The 17,024-nt window shown below is 42.5% G+C and overlaps 1 protein-coding gene across 9 annotated transcripts in view; it reads right to left on the bottom strand.

Annotated features, from left to right (window-relative positions):
• The window catches only part of agrn (agrin), a 246,265-nt gene that overhangs the window by 51,329 nt on the left and 177,912 nt on the right, over positions 1-17,024 (bottom strand). For all 9 annotated transcript variants that reach the window (XM_019270926.2, XM_027288718.1, XM_027288719.1 and 6 more), the window contains 4 exons: positions 10,026-10,223; positions 9,329-9,535; positions 2,224-2,366; positions 1,659-1,764 (listed from right to left, as the gene is read on the bottom strand). In XM_019270926.2, coding sequence (XP_019126471.2) covers positions 1,659-1,764; positions 2,224-2,366; positions 9,329-9,535; positions 10,026-10,223 — 654 coding nt within the window. The remainder of the gene's footprint in view (positions 1-1,658; positions 1,765-2,223; positions 2,367-9,328; positions 9,536-10,025; positions 10,224-17,024) is intronic.

Genomic DNA, 17,024 nt, shown 5'->3' with positions numbered 1-17,024 from the left:
ATGTCTCTGTCTCTCTCTATTCCCTTCCCGATCTCTTTTTCTTGTGTTGCTCATTTGGAGTTTGGAGGCTTGGAGATACAGGGGCCATAAATCACACTGTTACTGGTGTATATATGAGCCTCAGCCTAATGGTGATGACTCGGCTCGCTCTTTTTCCAGTGCTTTCCCACTCCAGAGATGGGCTTTGGACACAGTTCATTTAACTTGCCACTTTCCAGCACTCCATTCAGCTATCTGCACTGAGCCTATTAGGACAAGGAGAACTTTTAATTTCATATGTTCTTCCACCCTTCAAGGGTTTTTCCTCTTCAGTGGCCATTGTCCGGCACAATGCAGCTCACTGTGATGTGCAATATTACCCTCACATTTTCAAGGTCTGCTGCTGCGCTGATTGTAACTAGTCTTTTATATTCCTGCAAGGGCACATCTGCACGTATTTGCTTGTCTAGTAAACCAATATGTACTTCCTTGGATTTTACTGCAATCCCTGACCCAGATTTGAGTTTGCAGGCAGCTATAAAGATGGCTTTAAATGCTGTGAGAAGCAAACTTTATAAATGTGCATGCAGCAGATGATACTGTTGACACTGTATGCAAAAGAGGTTAAGTTTTTTTTCAGAATCAGAACCTCTAAAAAACAAGGTTGCTTTCATGCTCTGCTATTGCAGGCTGTCATGTTTTGATAGGTTTCTGGAGTTGAGGTCAAATCAAGTTTCTCCTTACATAGCTAATGTGGAGGGCAGTGAAATTCCCCAAGATCTGAGTTTTTCCAGGAGAGGAGAGCCCAGAGCTCTTGTACCCAAAGAGGGCTCTTCAAAAAAAAAAAAAGGATTGATTATCCATGGATGGTAGAGAAGCGTGACAGTCAGTGCCCAAGGAGGCCAGCTTAGGAAGGAGAAGAATCTGCAGGGGATGTGTGTGAAAACACTGGCAGCTTCCTTCATTCTCACTCTCTCTTCAATACTCCATCCTCCTCTATTTTAGACCCACAGGGGAATCAAACAGGCTGAAATGATCACACAAAATCCCTTAAGTGCCTTTTGCTCTGCTCCCCAGCCTGTGCTAGCATAGGAGCAAAAGCTCTTCATTTAACATGGCTAACCATTTCTACTTAGCCAGTGAACTGATGACTATTTTGGCTGATAAATGCCATCCATTTACATGCAAAGAGAGAGTTTTAATATTAAAGAAAGAAGGGTAAAGTGCTATCCTGAGGGTTAGGGAGCAAGCTTGTGAGCACAAGTTTAATGGTTTAAATTGTTCAAATGTCTGGGCAGGGAATCATTATGGCTATCAGCTCAGTCCATACATGTGCCCGTCAGAAAGATTCGTAACTCTGCACAATAGCCAGCCCCAGAGGATCAGTCAGTTTCCAGATATGAGCGAGAGAATTGCTGAAAAGCGCGTTGAGTCAACCTTCCCTGAGAAAACACATCATATTTAACCTTGACCCTGTTCATTCGCTTACGGCTACAATGGCCACACAGTGAGAGACAATGGCAGTGCTATCAGAATTATTATTCTACAACTACAGAACATTACTACCCCAGCAATGGATGGAATGGGTGAAAAAATGGGATGTCAATGACAATGAGTCTTGGTGAGGGTGCTTCTGAGAAAAGTAATGACATTAACTCTGAGTGGCGTAATGTACCGACCTGCACAGGGTCCCTGATTCTGAATCAACAAGTGCTCTTGTTTCTCACACCTGGCCTTCTTCAGCTCACACTCATTGTTGTAGTTTCTTCCATCTGAGCCACAAACCTAGACATCGGAAAAAGTTGAAACAGTTACAACAGTTACAAAGTTCATTCTGGAACTTGGAAAAAATTTCAGCCCAAGGTGCACTGGCTTGTTTAGGAGCTCACACTGTAAGTATGGAATTTCAGCAATGCAATCAAAAGTATGACAACTTGTTACCATGGGACAGAAGACAAACAGATGCGGATGAGAGCTCTGGAAAAAATGAGTAAGTGGACCTTGGCTTTTTTTTTTTTTGTCCTACTTTGTTATTTCACAATATGTTACACTACTCAGAAGTAGTATCAACTGGCAAGTTAATTGTACATAAATCACACATTGTATGCAAGTTGAAATGAAATATAAAATGAATATATGAAACATATCTCCATATCTGAGTTATCTGAGTCATGACTCTGCGAAAAAGGTTGACACAAATTGCATGAATTGTGTTTTTGTGGAGTGTGTGGGATGCAGACATACCATGTTGTGGGGCACACTCTGGCAGGTGAAGTCACAGACACAACGGTCCTCCTCTGCATCCTCGTCCCACGAGCCTCCAAACGTGCGACATCGGTCCTGTTCACAGCTCTCCACGCCTGAGCCTGATCCTCCCGAGCCACAGTCTGCATTATAAACACACCATAAATACACAACATAGTTAATAAAACGAAAAAAAAAAAAAATCACACAAGGGAGATGTCCCTTTATCAGTGCAAAGAGTGTCCTACTTTCATTTCTCTTTAAGTTAAGGCTACATTTATACATTAGGAACGTCACAAAGTTAGGATAATTTACATTTCCCTCATGCTGGTGGTGCAGAGAGAGGAAACCAAAGGCACTGCTGGTAGCACAAGATAATGACCAACTGTAGTGAGGGCGAAAGATTGACTAAATAAATTAGACACAACATCTCTGTGCCACCAGCGAGGCATCCTTTTCATTTCAATTAAATCAGAGACAAAAGGGGGAGGGAATTATTAACTCTGGCCTCCAAGTGTGCAGAGAGAATTGGTGGCAAGGCCTGCTTTATGGGTGCCTGCTTCCTGATATGAGAATACAAGTAATTGCAAAGTGTTCTGTGAAATCTAATTATCGCCTGAGACTTTAAAGAAAGTTGTCCCGGCAACTTTTTGGCTGTGACCCTGGAAGACCTTTTATTTGTTTTAAGAGAGCATTTCTCCGGATCGAAAGTAAGAGAGCTGCTCGAGCTGACCTTATGTTCCTGGTAAAAGAGGTAACGAGGCCAAACCAAGTCCCATAATCACTGTCCAGCAGTAGAGGGCTCACAAAACTGTTGACACTGTTGAACTGGGATCCAAGGTTTTAAAGGGATTCACAAAGCAGTAAAAGTTTTCAAGTAGATAGAAATGCTGCGGCTCGCATCCCAAAGTTACACCAAAAAGTTCACTCCTTTATATCCTTTATTGGTCTGTCTGTCTGTCTGTCTGACCTTATGTCACATCCCATGTTCTTTGCTCTCAGAATATGTGTCCTATGTGCCCAGCTGGGCCTTTTCTTAGATTTTTCGTGCCCCCTTCATCTGGAATGACCTCCCTGCAGACATCACACAATCTGAATCTGTTGGGGCCTTTAAAAACTCCAAACTTGAAACTCATTTGTCTGCCTTAACTCTTATGTTATGCCTTTCTCAGATTAGTCCAGGTCTTAGACCTGATTCCATTTTCTATCACTGTCTCTCCTCTCTGTGTGGATGCTGTGCTGTTTCTTCTGTGCTTGTGTGGTCTGTCCTCTTCCAGGTCTCTGTAGTGGATCGTAGGGATCATGTGGTTTTAGTTTCTACCTATTTGGTGACACCTGAAGTTTCTCAACCTCCTCCTGGATCCATAAGTTTATCGTTTCACAGTTCACATATATTTGTATCTGTATGTACTGTGACTTTTTGCAGATCTATTCTGTGGTCTGTTCTCAGGTCCCACTTGGCGACACCTGAAGTTGTTTAATGTCCTCTTGGATCCACATTCTTCACATAAAATTTGTATATAATGTGATTTTGTGGATTTGTTTTGCACACATCAATTGCGTGCTTTCTCGCCCTGGGAGAACGATCCCACCTCTGTCACTTTCTTCCATTTTTTCCTTGTTAAGGGTTTTTTGAGTTCACTCAAATTGACAGTGTAATGACAGAAGATGTCGAAATGTTGCAGAAATTGTAAAGCTCCCTGAGGTAAATTGTGATTTGTGATTTTGTGCAATATAAATCAAATCTGACTTGAAGAAAAGGAAAAAGTACTATCCGGAAAAACAGTTTGGAGATTCGTTTATGAAAAACAAATCGGGGGCTGTTGTAGAATGCGGGGAAAGAAATGGGGGAGGATCCTGCTTTTGAAGTTGCAAATTTCACCTACAGTGAAAGTCCTGAGGGAGATTAGGTAAGAGTGTGTGAAGGCAGGGAATGAAAGCGGTCTGCATGAAAGATGGAGAGAATGTCAGACAGAGAGAGAGAGAGAGGCGCCCTGTGGGCTGGCAAAAAGTTCATTTGAAACAAATTTGTTATTCAAAGAAGGAATCCAGTCCAACTAAAAGCTCCCGGCACAGCTGAGAGCCTCGGAAAAAAAAGAAAAAAAAAAGAAAAACATAAGGTAATCAAGGTGTTTCTTCCTCTTCCTGTCTACTTTTAAGACTCATTCAACTCTCTGTATTGATGTGCAACCTCTAATGGTGAAATCAATGTCGTAGTGATGGAAGTGCCACTTAGCATAACCCATCTTCTAAAGAAGATTATGGAGCAAGTCACAATGCTGGGGAAGGGCAGGGCAGATGAAGCCCTGCTGTTCTTTGATATGGGTCACTAACAATGGTCTCTGACAGCTTTGAGTGGTCGATACAGTGGAGAGGCCTTCACTTTATTAGCAGTGGATTCAACAGTGGAGCCGGAGCTTTGTGTAGTGTTCCAGAGGCCACATCCCCCACAAACATCAGGACTTGTTAAGGACTCGCTCTGTCTCCATTTTAAACCAGAAGAACCTTAGACCCTAATCCTTTTGCTTGAATTTGCTGTTGGAGCTACTTATCGATTGCGAACCACAGTCCGAGTTAAACGTAACATTTTGTGACGGGGCTAATGCGCCGGCTAATGGCTTTCAACTGCCAGTGACATTATTGTAGGTGTTTGGCTTTAGATGTCATCTGAAAAGGAGAGATCAGCTGACTCCAGAACAGATCACAAAGAGTAATAATGAAAGCTGTGACACTGGCTGTTTGGCCATCTCTATCTGTGTACTGTACGCCAGCTCAGCAAGACACAAATAAGAAAAGGAAATGCAGCAGCATTTCATTCATATTCCGCTCAGGCCTCCTTACAGAGATGAGATAAATAAATAAAAGAGGTAAGACATTAGAATGGAATAAATAAAAGTGAAGGGCGAAGGGGGGTCCTAATTAGCTGCTGCTCTTTGATGTGCCCGCCACCCGCGCTGCCTATGAACCTTTCAATTAATACATCCCCAGCTAAGATGGCTGCATCAGCTATTCTCTCTGCGCTGCCCATCCATTCCTTTTTACTCAATCATGTTAGAAGCTGGAGTCTATTTAGCCGAGGGAGCTCCATTAAGAAGACAGAATTCAGCTGGGGAGAGAAGAATGGAAATGAATAGCACAAGAATAATGCCCAAGATAGACAGAGAGTGAAAAAAAAACATTGAAAGGATTTGACAGGACGAGATTTTGACAAAAGAAGAAGTGATGGAGGAGATGCAGTTGTCAAAGCTGTCTAGAAGTATGATTGGGAAAACAGAGGAAAAAAAGAAAGAGACGATAGAGAGTAGAAAATGTATGTGATGCAGTCTGAAGATGTCCGGTCAACCAGATTATTTGTGTAAACATCAGTGGCTCCAGGATGGGGCAGATAATATTATGATACCTCTGATATTATGAACTGTGTGAATGTCAATGCGGACGTCTTTCATTGGAAAACAAATCCTCCCTCATTGTGGCATGTCAGGCCACAGATCGAAAATGACAATAGCCTTTGCCGAATGATACGGTGTGGCACAATTTGCATTTGTTTTTGCTCCATCTATCAGTCCCTCGTACTATCTGCGCTCGACAGATGTGACAGCGCGTTAGTCCAAATAAAGTTCCATGAGATAGAGAAGGATGGAGCGTCACGCCCCGTGGGGAAGAAAGGATGGGGTGTTTGGTGATGGCAGACGGAGAAAAGAAGTTTTGTTGCCTTAAAAGAAGGTTACAGGCCTCCGTGATGGATGGAACATAAAGAGCAAATGCGCTGATCTCAGTCCGACGAGCTCTTTTCCCATCCAGCCACCCACTTCACTTTTTCTTTCTTGCCCTTTCAAGTCATCTGGAGCTTTTTTTTTCTTCTTTTTTTTTTTTTAATCTGATGTGTGCCGCATGAGGAGCAGGGCGTGTCCATGTGTCACTGTGTGATCCTGCACTCATAATCTTGTTTATTAAATGTCTATTCAATTAAAAAAGGGCCTGGGCACCCTGTAGGTGATGCACTGCTTTCACTTGCCACTTTGTCAGTGTCGAGAAAAGGAGCTGAGGCCAGGCCTACCGGAGTGTGAAATTAAACAGGTGATAAATTTCCCTGTATGGCCAACAGTGGGAACACTGTCATTTTTCATTACTGTTAAACAAAAGGCGGAAGAAAACAACTTCCATTTTTATGCTTTGTGCCCCCTCCCCCCAACAAGACTAATGAGGATGGTTTTTTAAGTCAGGTCTACGTAACCGAATAAATCACATGTTCACTTCCTCTCTGGGCTTATCTTGGATATGAAGTATGGAGAGGGTGGTGGCGCACACCGGTGATGTAGAGCTTTGCGGCTGTCTACAATAGAGCCAGAAAATACAGTCTTTGGTCCTTGTGACAGAGTGCTGTATTACAGAAAATATACTCCTAATTTTACCAAAATCTAACAGCCATACATCTAGGAGGGGATGAATATAACAACAACAAATGCTTTTCCTTTACACAGTATGGAGCCAAAGATCCTAGAGCCAAACACACCTCATTCAAGGGAACTAGGTTTTGATCATTTTACAACGACACTAGACTTCCTGTGGAGGGTTTGGGTCAGATTTGAGGAAGCTGAAAGGACCGGGCACAGGGCCTGCAGAAAAAGACAGGACTAGTGGTCACCCCTGGGGTGAAATTTATCGATTGCAGACAATCCCATCTCCACCCCTATCTGGGAAAACATCGGTGGCCCTTTTGTCGAGAGGAACAATTTTGATGGAGAAGAGCACAAAATGGAGAGAGACATGAGTGGGTGGGATGGCAGAGAGTGAAAAAAAAGAAAAAAAGAAGAAAAAGAAAGGTTCTATTGTGTAAGCCTGATGGTTTTTCTCTGAATCAAAATGAGCAACTGATGTGAAAAGGAGGATGTTCAGAGACAGTGAGAGAAAAACTAAGCTATGAGGCACCACAAGCAAAGCAATGCCCTTGGGGAGGTAAAAGAGAACATTTTTACCTGATACCAGACGACCAACAGACAGGGAGCAGGGTGTCTAGATGCATGTGTGCGTGGTGACAGTGGGTTTCACATTTCTTCATGCTCCAAATACAAAAAAGGTCACTCATCTCAGTTGATGAAATGATGTTAAATCGGCCACAAGAAGCTTTGGCTGCATGATTCGCCTCACAGGCCCAGGGCCAATACGGTAGACAATGGTAGAAAGAAAAAAAAGAAAAGAAAAGAAAGAATCACCTCTGGCTAGCAATCAAAACGGAAGGATTCCTCTCATCTCTATTTGCTCTGTCCTCTATCTCCCCTCCTTTTCTTCTCTCCAACCATCCCTCCTGCTGGCAGGTGTAATCTGCTCCCCTTCACACCTTGTCACAAGACGACTATGCTCCCTGTGAGGACCCAACAGCCGAGGGGGGACAGCATCGTCTGCATGACAACCAGAGGTTGGCATGTTGCTCCCCCCAGAGTTGTCCCCAAGACGGGCCGAATGAGGTACTGTGATATCCTGCCTTGGTCTGTCAGCGCTGATCAAGATATGATTTGCACGGTGAATTAGATCTCATTTATTCAGAATGTGGAGGAACGACTGAGCTACAGGGCGTAGAAATCAGGGACACTCGCATTAAGTGCCATCGGTCACACACTTAAAAGCATAATTGCAAAGAAGGGCTTAAATGTATGCGGTAAATTCTTGAATAAAAGCTGGTACGGCTGTCACAACACAAACAAATAATACCCCCAAATAAAAGCCAAGTGGATATTGTAAATTCATGAAGAAATCTTAGTGCCAAGTACTGAATAAGAGAGAGCTGGATGCCACACTGTGGATTTTGTTGCTGGTCAGGATCAGTATCATATTTAGCAAGGCGAAATGGCTGCCATATATTATGCCATATCGAGCTATCTCCATATGTAATATGCCAGTGAGCTTAATCAGGTCTCAAACTGTGGCACAGTGTCTGACTTCCATTCAAAACATAATAGTGTTTTGCACGGAAACATTGTGCTCTAGTGAGGAAGGAGAAGACCCAAATAATGTAAGATGCTGATCAGGTTCAAACACACAGTTGTACGTGTCAGAGAACAACTTGAAAATGTCACACCAAAATAGTGTGATACCATTTTGGGCATGTCAAGAAAACGTGGGTCAGAGAGCCTGCGATCAAATAGAAAGGGAATGGTAGGAAATATACTGTACAGTTTGAATAATGAAGCTGTGCATCACCTAATTTTGAATTAAACGCTGCCTGGCATTAATAAAACAAGACCTGCTGAGGTCCTGCTAAGGCCCCCGAACATCGTCCCTAATCTGTGCTCACAGTTCCTCCTCCCAGGAATTTAACAAAGAGAGTATGGCATAAATCACTTGTTCAGAACATTTCTTTATAAATAGAGGCCAGTTTTTTTGGGGGTTCATTTGGACCTAACAAAAGTATCTAAGTGACTATACCTTTTGAACAGTTGTCCAAGTCTGTCCAGTATTATGTAAATAGACAAAAAAATGTAACACTTTCACCACATATTTCACATTAAAAGCCTGCTTGGAAGACAGTAAGTTTATGCCTTATAAGCTGCTGGAAAGCTTTGCGTTGGAGTGTCATTGACGGTGGCTTAACAGCGGCTGAAAGAACGGCAAATTTATAGAGACGACAAGTAAAAATGGGGGAAGTGTTGAGATCATAAACAACAAGCAGCCCACTCCACTCATGTCTGCAACAAGTAAGAGATGAAGCAGATCACAAAACAGGGATACTAAGATGTGATAAAATAACAAATTAGAAATACAGGGTTGTTTTTTTCTCATCTGCAGCTGAGGTAAGACCTGGTGACTATTTAAGAATTGATGGTATTTAAAGAAATGGAGTATAAGAAATTGACTGACAGACAAACAAGTCAGCCAAAGCATGAAAAATCATACAGCTGACCTGAACTTAATCACCCAGAAGTCATTTGAGTTCCTGTAACATGTTTTGTTGATGTTTTGTAACTTTCACTTCATCGGCATATGCAACCATTATGACAATCCACAGATGACTGAATACTGTACCACAGGTCAGTTGTTAAAGATAATTACACCATTTCAATGGCCGACTGGTTAGCATAATTACACCATTTCAAAGTCCATTTCCTACCTTCATCACAGTTGCCAGGCTTCGCGACATCAATTCTCCTCTTCTGCATGCAGGAGGACATGCGGAGATCACACTCGTTTTTGTAGGTGGTGCCATCGCTGCCACACACCGGAGAGTAGGCCGCGGCCTCACCCACGCACTGCGGGCACTCACACTTATTCTGGACACACCGGGCACCCCAGGCACAAACAGTGTTGCCGCATGTTTCTGAATTACACACACAGCAGAGGGAGCATGAGGGGTGAATGCAAAAAAAAAGAGCAAATATTCATGAAATTGTTTTGATGAATTTCATTCACACCAGATCTTAAAATGCATCCCTAGAATGGATATTTAAATACGTTTTCTAATCCTTTCCTTATTGTCATGCATGCCACATCCTCTTGTAATATATCCCTCTCTTAAAACTGACAAGTACATGTTCTCTTAGTAGTTCCCCATCTGAGCATCCTCAATTCCATTCCAAGGATATGAACAGCCTGCCTGCAGCTATATGAGCTTCCTGTTGGGCTCTACTTGTATTTCTTATATCCACATTTAATTTAGAGTGAGAGAAAAAATAACTTCTTTTTTTTTCTGTGATCACCCAGGAGTCATGCGTCTGCCAGGACTCATTCACATTCTTCATTTGATGTCAGGATTCAGCCACAGTAAGCGTGACGCACTTTATGCTGCAAAAAATGTATGCTTTACTTACTGCATTCTCCCTGGTTGACCACTCGGAGGTCCATCTGTTGTATGCAGGCCCGCACGTGCAGCTCACACTCGCTGTTGTAGGTGGTGCCGTCGCTGCCGCACACAGGCTGGTGGGACTCCACACACTCCGATGCGCACACACACAGCCCACTCTGGGAATCGCAGATTGCCCCGAAAGAGCAGTTGGCACAGGCCTCATCTAGATGGAGATAAGGCAAAAAGGCTTAGTGTGTGTTTGTGTTTCAGGTATCTTTAATCACTTCAGTGGCAAGTTGGCTCCAATAAATACCCAAATTTGGATGATGTGAAGTCCCTTTTACTATTTTCATATTTTCTTAAAATGGATTTCAACATCTTCTCCTTGCCTGACTACACATTCTTAGCTCTGCATAGTTAATCTTTTTAGATACGTCACTACATGCACAATATACATTTTTTTGCACTTCTGTGGTTAATATTAAAGCCACGTCTAACAAGATAGCGTTATCGTGGCATAAAGACAGCGATAACACGCTAGTTTAAGCTAGAGTAAACATATATTTCCTCTTATTTTTACTCAATGTTTTAGTAATCATCAGCACACCGTCATCAGCAACCACAGGAGCCTGTTTAGTGGAACGCTGCACCGTCATCAGCAACCACAGGAGCCTGTTTAGTGGAACGCTGCTCCTTCCCAAGTGTAGGACAAACAGACTCAAGAACTCCTTTGTCTCTCATGCAATCAGGCTCTATAACTCCTCACTTGGGGGGGAGGAGGAAATAGAGTAAAGAGGACAGAAGGGAAGGAGTGGTAGTTACTTACTGTGCAATAATAATCTGGACACTCTAACCTAACCTCATCAATCGTTTAGGTGCAATATTTTAATTAACTGCTAATTTAAGTCAGTCTTGCTACAGAACTGGTCATTCATCCACTGTACAATAACACATGCCATACACAGTCCTCTATATTTATCTATATTCATCCTCCATACAGTTCTCTACATTTATTTTATCTGATCTTATTTTACTTGAATTTTACTTTATATATTTAGTTAGAGTTTACTGTTTACTGTTAAGAGTTTACTGTTTACTGTCTACTGTTTACTTTATATATTTAGCTAAGAGTCTATAGTTTATCTTATATAGTATTTTCATACCTCCTTTACTTTGTATACAAGTATCTGTATGCTACTGGAAATTCAATTTCCTTGATGGAGTCGTCCCAAAGTGATCAATAAAGTGCAGTCTAAGTTTAAGTCTAAGTCTAAGTCTATACATGATGTGACAAGTTGGGCTGACAGTTGGTGTAGTGCTTAATGATGCATGAGCACAGATACAAAGAAATGCAAAGATGCAAAGTTTCCGTACTGTGCGAAGAATAGGTGTAAAACTTTATTGGAGTCCAACTGAGGTGGATTCAATTGATTTGAAATATGTGTGAGAAGGCTCACACCTGTATATTAAAAGCTGTTATGGTTTATGAGAGCTAAAACCCAAGACTTTCCAAAAAAGAAAGGAAAAAATTAAATTTAAAATCTCTGCCCAGAATTCCACTGAGGCTCAGATCTGAAGAGAAAGATAACAAAAAAGTAAGCTGAAGTGCTGAAAGTACCCAGGAGCACAGTGGGCTCCATCACTGGAGAAATTTGGAACCACCAACCGAACTTTGTAGACCTGAAAAACGAACTGAACACAAAGAGCTGCCAGATAGGACAACCACCTCTACAGCACTCCATCACCAGGACTTCATGGAAGAGAGCTCAGAAGTGAAGCTGAGAAAAAGCCACATGACAGTCTGGCTGCGGTTTTCCAGATGACACTTAAATGACTCTGAAAGCATGAAAGATTCTCTGGTCTGATGAGACAAGAACTGAACTCTTTCTAGTGAAAGCCAGACAGTACTCATCACCATCCCTATGGGGAAGCATGGTGCCAGCACCTCTTTTCACATCATTTGGAGATGCATCTGAGCAGCAGGTACTGGAAAACTAAAAGAACTGAGTGAGAAAAGTCACACTTTTCTACGTTAATAACTCTGTAAGGTTGTTCATATCTGCTTATAAATATTCTATCTTCCACCACACTTCAAGACTGAATCAGGCAGATGATATCTGTATTTTCTCTCCAAAAGACAGGGCTGCGCTATCCAAAGGGCTTAGAGAGCTTTTGAGACTCCTTATTAGTTGGAGGATTCGCTTGGATCATCTCTTGAGGAATTGTTCGCTTCTGGAAGCAAAGTTTTGCCCTGAAGAAGCAGCCAGGCAAGATCAGACATGTTCCAGTACTGACTGATGTCACATGGGGAGGGGAGGGGGGGGCAGGAAACGATGAGAAGGCAAACGAGAGGCCTCGTAGACAGGCAGGGCTAGCCGTAGATGCACCTCTCCGCCTGACACCAATTACACCTGCAGGATTGCATTAGCACAGCTCACTATCACATTCAATTAGGGGCAGGCTAATAACCGCTGCTGATTTAACACTAATTGAGAGAGGCGAGGCTTGCCGCTCAAACCTTCCACATTATTAATCTGTTTATTACTCTTTTAGGGTCTTCAATTTCCTTCATCTCTCTATCTAGTGCTGGCATCCACTCGCTTCTTGGATTTACAGCCTTGACTGTGCACTTAATGTTGCGATGCATAGCACTTAACATACAGTATATTGCCTGTAAGAGCTGTTTATTAGTAGAATGACAAATGCCCTTGAAGTCATATGTACGAAATTGTGTGGCGCACGCAGGATCTATTTTTTTTAACCCACAGTAAAGTAAGGTGTATTGTTTATCTGTTTTTGTCTTTTGTTCATGGTTTGGCCTTCTTAGTTCCAATTAAGAGAATCATCCAATTATATTTTAGACAATAGCATGCTTCTAACTTTGTGGGCACAGTTTCTCTTTCAACATGACAATGCCAGGTCTATTTCTGAGTATAGTGTGAAAGAACTGTGCTGGCCTACACAGAGCCATCCAGCACTTTTGGGATTAATTGGAATGCTGAATGTGAGCCAGGCCTCAGGATCAGTGGCAGACCTCACTAATGCTCTTGGGAACAAATCCCAACAAGGGTCCAAAAATCTTGTGGAAAGCCTCCCAAAAGAGTTGGGGGGCTGTTATAGCTGTATATGAATGCCCCCGGCTTTAGAATGAGGTGCCACATAATTACATTCATTACAAGTGTAATGTTGGGGTATCCATATAAATCCAACACTCAGGTTAAATAATAATCATTTGTCAGTGATGTGATGTTGCTCATTCTATCCTGATATTGCAAATGGGTTTTGAAGTTTTGGCTGAACTAATAATAGCTTGGGCTTTCTGTGACAAAAATAAATAAACATAAAATATAAGGGTTGCTGTGGTCGTGGCTCCTCTGGTTGCAGCAGCTATAAATCAGGAAGTTGCGGCGGTGAGTGTTGTCCTTTATCAGGCCCTGTGTCCTGATAGCAGCCTCGCTTCTTTATCAGCTCCTGCCCCTCGCACCTGGCTCTCCACGCTGCCTGATCCTCCAGACAACACGGATCGCAAACCGTCAGAAAAGGAGCGGGGCCTTTTAAGCCAGTAGAAGAGGGAGAATTGTCCCCATTACTGCTAATGTCAATCATCTCTAATTCAGTCATCTCCTAGGCTGTCATAGCTAATTTGAATCTATTCCTCTTTCTGTGGGCAGACAACTTCACAACCATGAAAAGTTCAGACTTTAAGGTAAAAAGTCTTGCAGGAGAGGCACTTTGACTCATATTTACTATGTTAAAAGTGAGTGTGCTGACGTTAGAACCTAGGATCTTTCATCTCATTCAAATACCTTTCATGTCCACCAGCTTAAGAACCATTCCAGCCTAGGAAAAAATACAGTATAACACAGCGTGTCCAAGATCAAAGATATTTTAAGGCCTTGTCATGCCAGTTCTAATAAAATCTAATACCAACTGTATCCCCAGAAAAAAAGCCTGAAGAGTAAACAAAGGATTGTAAAAACATTAAAGCGAGACAACCCAGGTAAGTGTCTGATTCAGGCGGACTGTGACTCGGCACCAAATGTGGCCTGCCTCTGGTCCATAAATGGCTGTCAGAATTGGATACGTGTGTGAGCCAACGTTTACACCCAGATCAGTGGAGTTGGGATGATATGTGCCTGCCATTCATCACAATCCTGGCATGAGGCTGCCAACTGCCAATGCCTAATTCAGACTGTTGTTAGGCGATGTCATTTTTGTACCTGGGAAATCTATATTTCTAAACCTTCTGAGGCTGAATTTTATAAATGAAATACATCATTAATATTATTTAAGACATATCTGGATGTTGAATCCAATTTGAAAATACGAGCAGAGAACCGGACATGATTGTGAGCCTAATACCCTCAATGCTGTAGGTCACCACAGAGGGTCACCCACATTGATGTAATGTGGGTAATGTTTATGACAAGACGACACAAAGATGCAATTTTTTAATGTGGAGAGTTTTATAAGATATCAACCTTCCCTGTATTCCAAATATTTTCTTCCATGTATGTTACCAAATCTTTTTCTATGTTACGGACTTGCTAGAATGTAGTCAAGGTCCCCTTGAAACCCCCTGGACCTAAATTTGGGAACTACTAATGTTGATTCTTACACTGTGACAGCTTCCCTTGTTTGGTTGTGTTTGGTGGCATTGTTTTGCAGTTTTCGAACACAGTGTGAGAAATAGGAGCAGGTTGGTATAAAAAGTGGCCCTGAAAGCATAAAGGATTGAGCCATTGAGGAGAAAAAAAACCCAAAGACCCTCCAGCTTTACGCCGTTTTGTTGATATCCTCACTGGGGAAAAAACCCTGAATTGCGGCTGAGGGGGTCTGGGCGGAGTGTTACCTCAGGATTAAGTAGAAAGAAGTAGGCGGGTTTGTGTTTTGAAGGCTTGTGAACAAGCCTGGGTGATAACAACTCCCCTGTCGATGCCTGCCTTGCCGATATACTATTAACTCTGCCCCCCCCACTTTCTTTGCTCCTCCTCATCTTATTTACCTTCATCTCCTTCTCTCCCTGCATTTATTACTCTTCCCTCAGTCTTTCTTCCGCCCTCTTTTTACTGTCTCTCTCTGGCCACTCTCACGCTGCTGGTGTGACCTATATTTCTTACTTAACTGTGTATATCATTTCAAACACCTGTGGGAGAAAAAAGGGGAATTTGTTATTTCCTTTTCTCAAATGATTCTGGCGCTTCTGCTCTCATCTGCTTGGGTAAAGCCGTATGAATGACCCTTTTTCTGAGGTTACTGATATCCAGCTGTGGGGTCTATTAACCGAGTACGCTTCTCCTACAAGGTCGTACGCCACTCAAACGCAGGAGGAGGAAAAATCTCCGAATAATAACAAATGTCAGTCATATTGCTATCGGGTTGCACCTGAGCCATATAGATAACCACCATTTTTCCAGCCCGGAGGGAAGGAAATGAAATTATGGCTGGGCCTACAGTACGAGAGGCTGTAGTAAGCCACCCGAGGTAACACACACAGTTAAGCACACATGCACTGTTATTTTCCCTATTGTGGCACCTCTCTCACCTCCTAAACTATTGCTGCCCTCACCTACCTCTCTTAAGCTCCTGCTTTTGATGCTGAAAGGCATAAATCTGACAGCTTACACATTATAGTGCATTTGGAATGAAAAAAACAAACAAAACAGAGGCAGTAAACAGAAATAAAAAATTTTCTTTTGAAGGCTATTTTGGGAATCGTACATATAAACATAAAGCCCAACTGACTGTTGCAGAATAGATGAAAATGTGGCATATAATTGTTTTGATAAAAAAAAAAAAAAATAGAATGCTAAATATCAGCACAACTATTCAATAAAATTCTTCACTTCAAATGCTCTTCTGCAATATACCGTAAGGTTACCCGGAGTATCACGGAAAAGTTTCACTTAATTCTCCCCTTTTTTCCACTAGCTAATGCTTTCAACTTTTAATTCCGATAATTCCAACAGCACCTGAAGGCAGCATATGTTCCTCTCCTCTCTCGTCTTTTCTGCTCCATAAACATGTATAGTATATTAGTGGTGGGAATAGCCTGTGATAATTAGGTGAGATAATAGCTTAAGTCAGTCAGTTGTTATGGCGCTGAATAAAGCCCAGTAAAGCTGTGCAAACAGCCCAGAAATAACCCACATTATCATCGCCATCATTTCTCGGCTGGCTCACGCCTGGCAAGCCAATGCCTCAGCATTTTTATGGCACCATTGCGCTGACGCAGGCCTGTTCCTCTGGGAGCCAAGAACCATCCATAGTGCTGGATTACAGACAGGGCCCTCCACCCCGCCAGCTCGCTATGCCTCTCGCTTTTTAAAATAAAGACTATTCATTACCGCCGAGGGACCGCGGGCCGACAGACCTGCCGTCTACCTGCGGGTGCGGCGCACGAAATTGAGTCAGCCTGCCTGCCCACCGACCAAACACTGCTCTCGCTCCATTTGCTGTTGGCATACATCCTTATGTGCTGGATTTCAATTTAGAGAAGGCTGGGAAAGGAAGATGACAGATGCAATACACGGGCAGGAGAACAGGGAGCGTTGGACCTCTCCAACAACAACTAACCCTGTCAACCACTCAGCGTAGCAAGAAACTCAAACCACTACTCACTTTGCAAAACAATTAGAGCGGCTCATACGAAAAAACACTACCCATAAACTGTTACAGTTTAGGACAACACAGTAGCACACAATTTCATACAAGCGAAAGTCGGACTAATTCAGTTGTATTGATCATTCAGCGAACTGCTCAGCTCATCCACAAATACAGCTCCACGGAGGCCAATTCATTTTCATTGTTATGGTCTCTAAAATATGCAGAAAAAAACAGTATTGTAAAAAAAAATGAGGTTACTGAGGAAGTCGGGCCAAGGGGCTAATAACTGCTGTGCTTTTGCCCAGTGTGTGTGAAAAGAGAATGGCTTGATCGTCGACAAGGAAGGATACTCAATCACCAATTAGAGTCCATGGGAAAATTGGCCTTCCAAGATGGCATTAAGCCATCAAGAGTATTC

Source organism: Larimichthys crocea, chromosome XV, assembly GCF_000972845.2.
Source record: "Larimichthys crocea isolate SSNF chromosome XV, L_crocea_2.0, whole genome shotgun sequence".
Lineage (NCBI taxonomy): Eukaryota > Metazoa > Chordata > Actinopteri > Sciaenidae > Larimichthys > Larimichthys crocea.
This window is presented reverse-complemented; position numbering and strand designations above follow the sequence as displayed.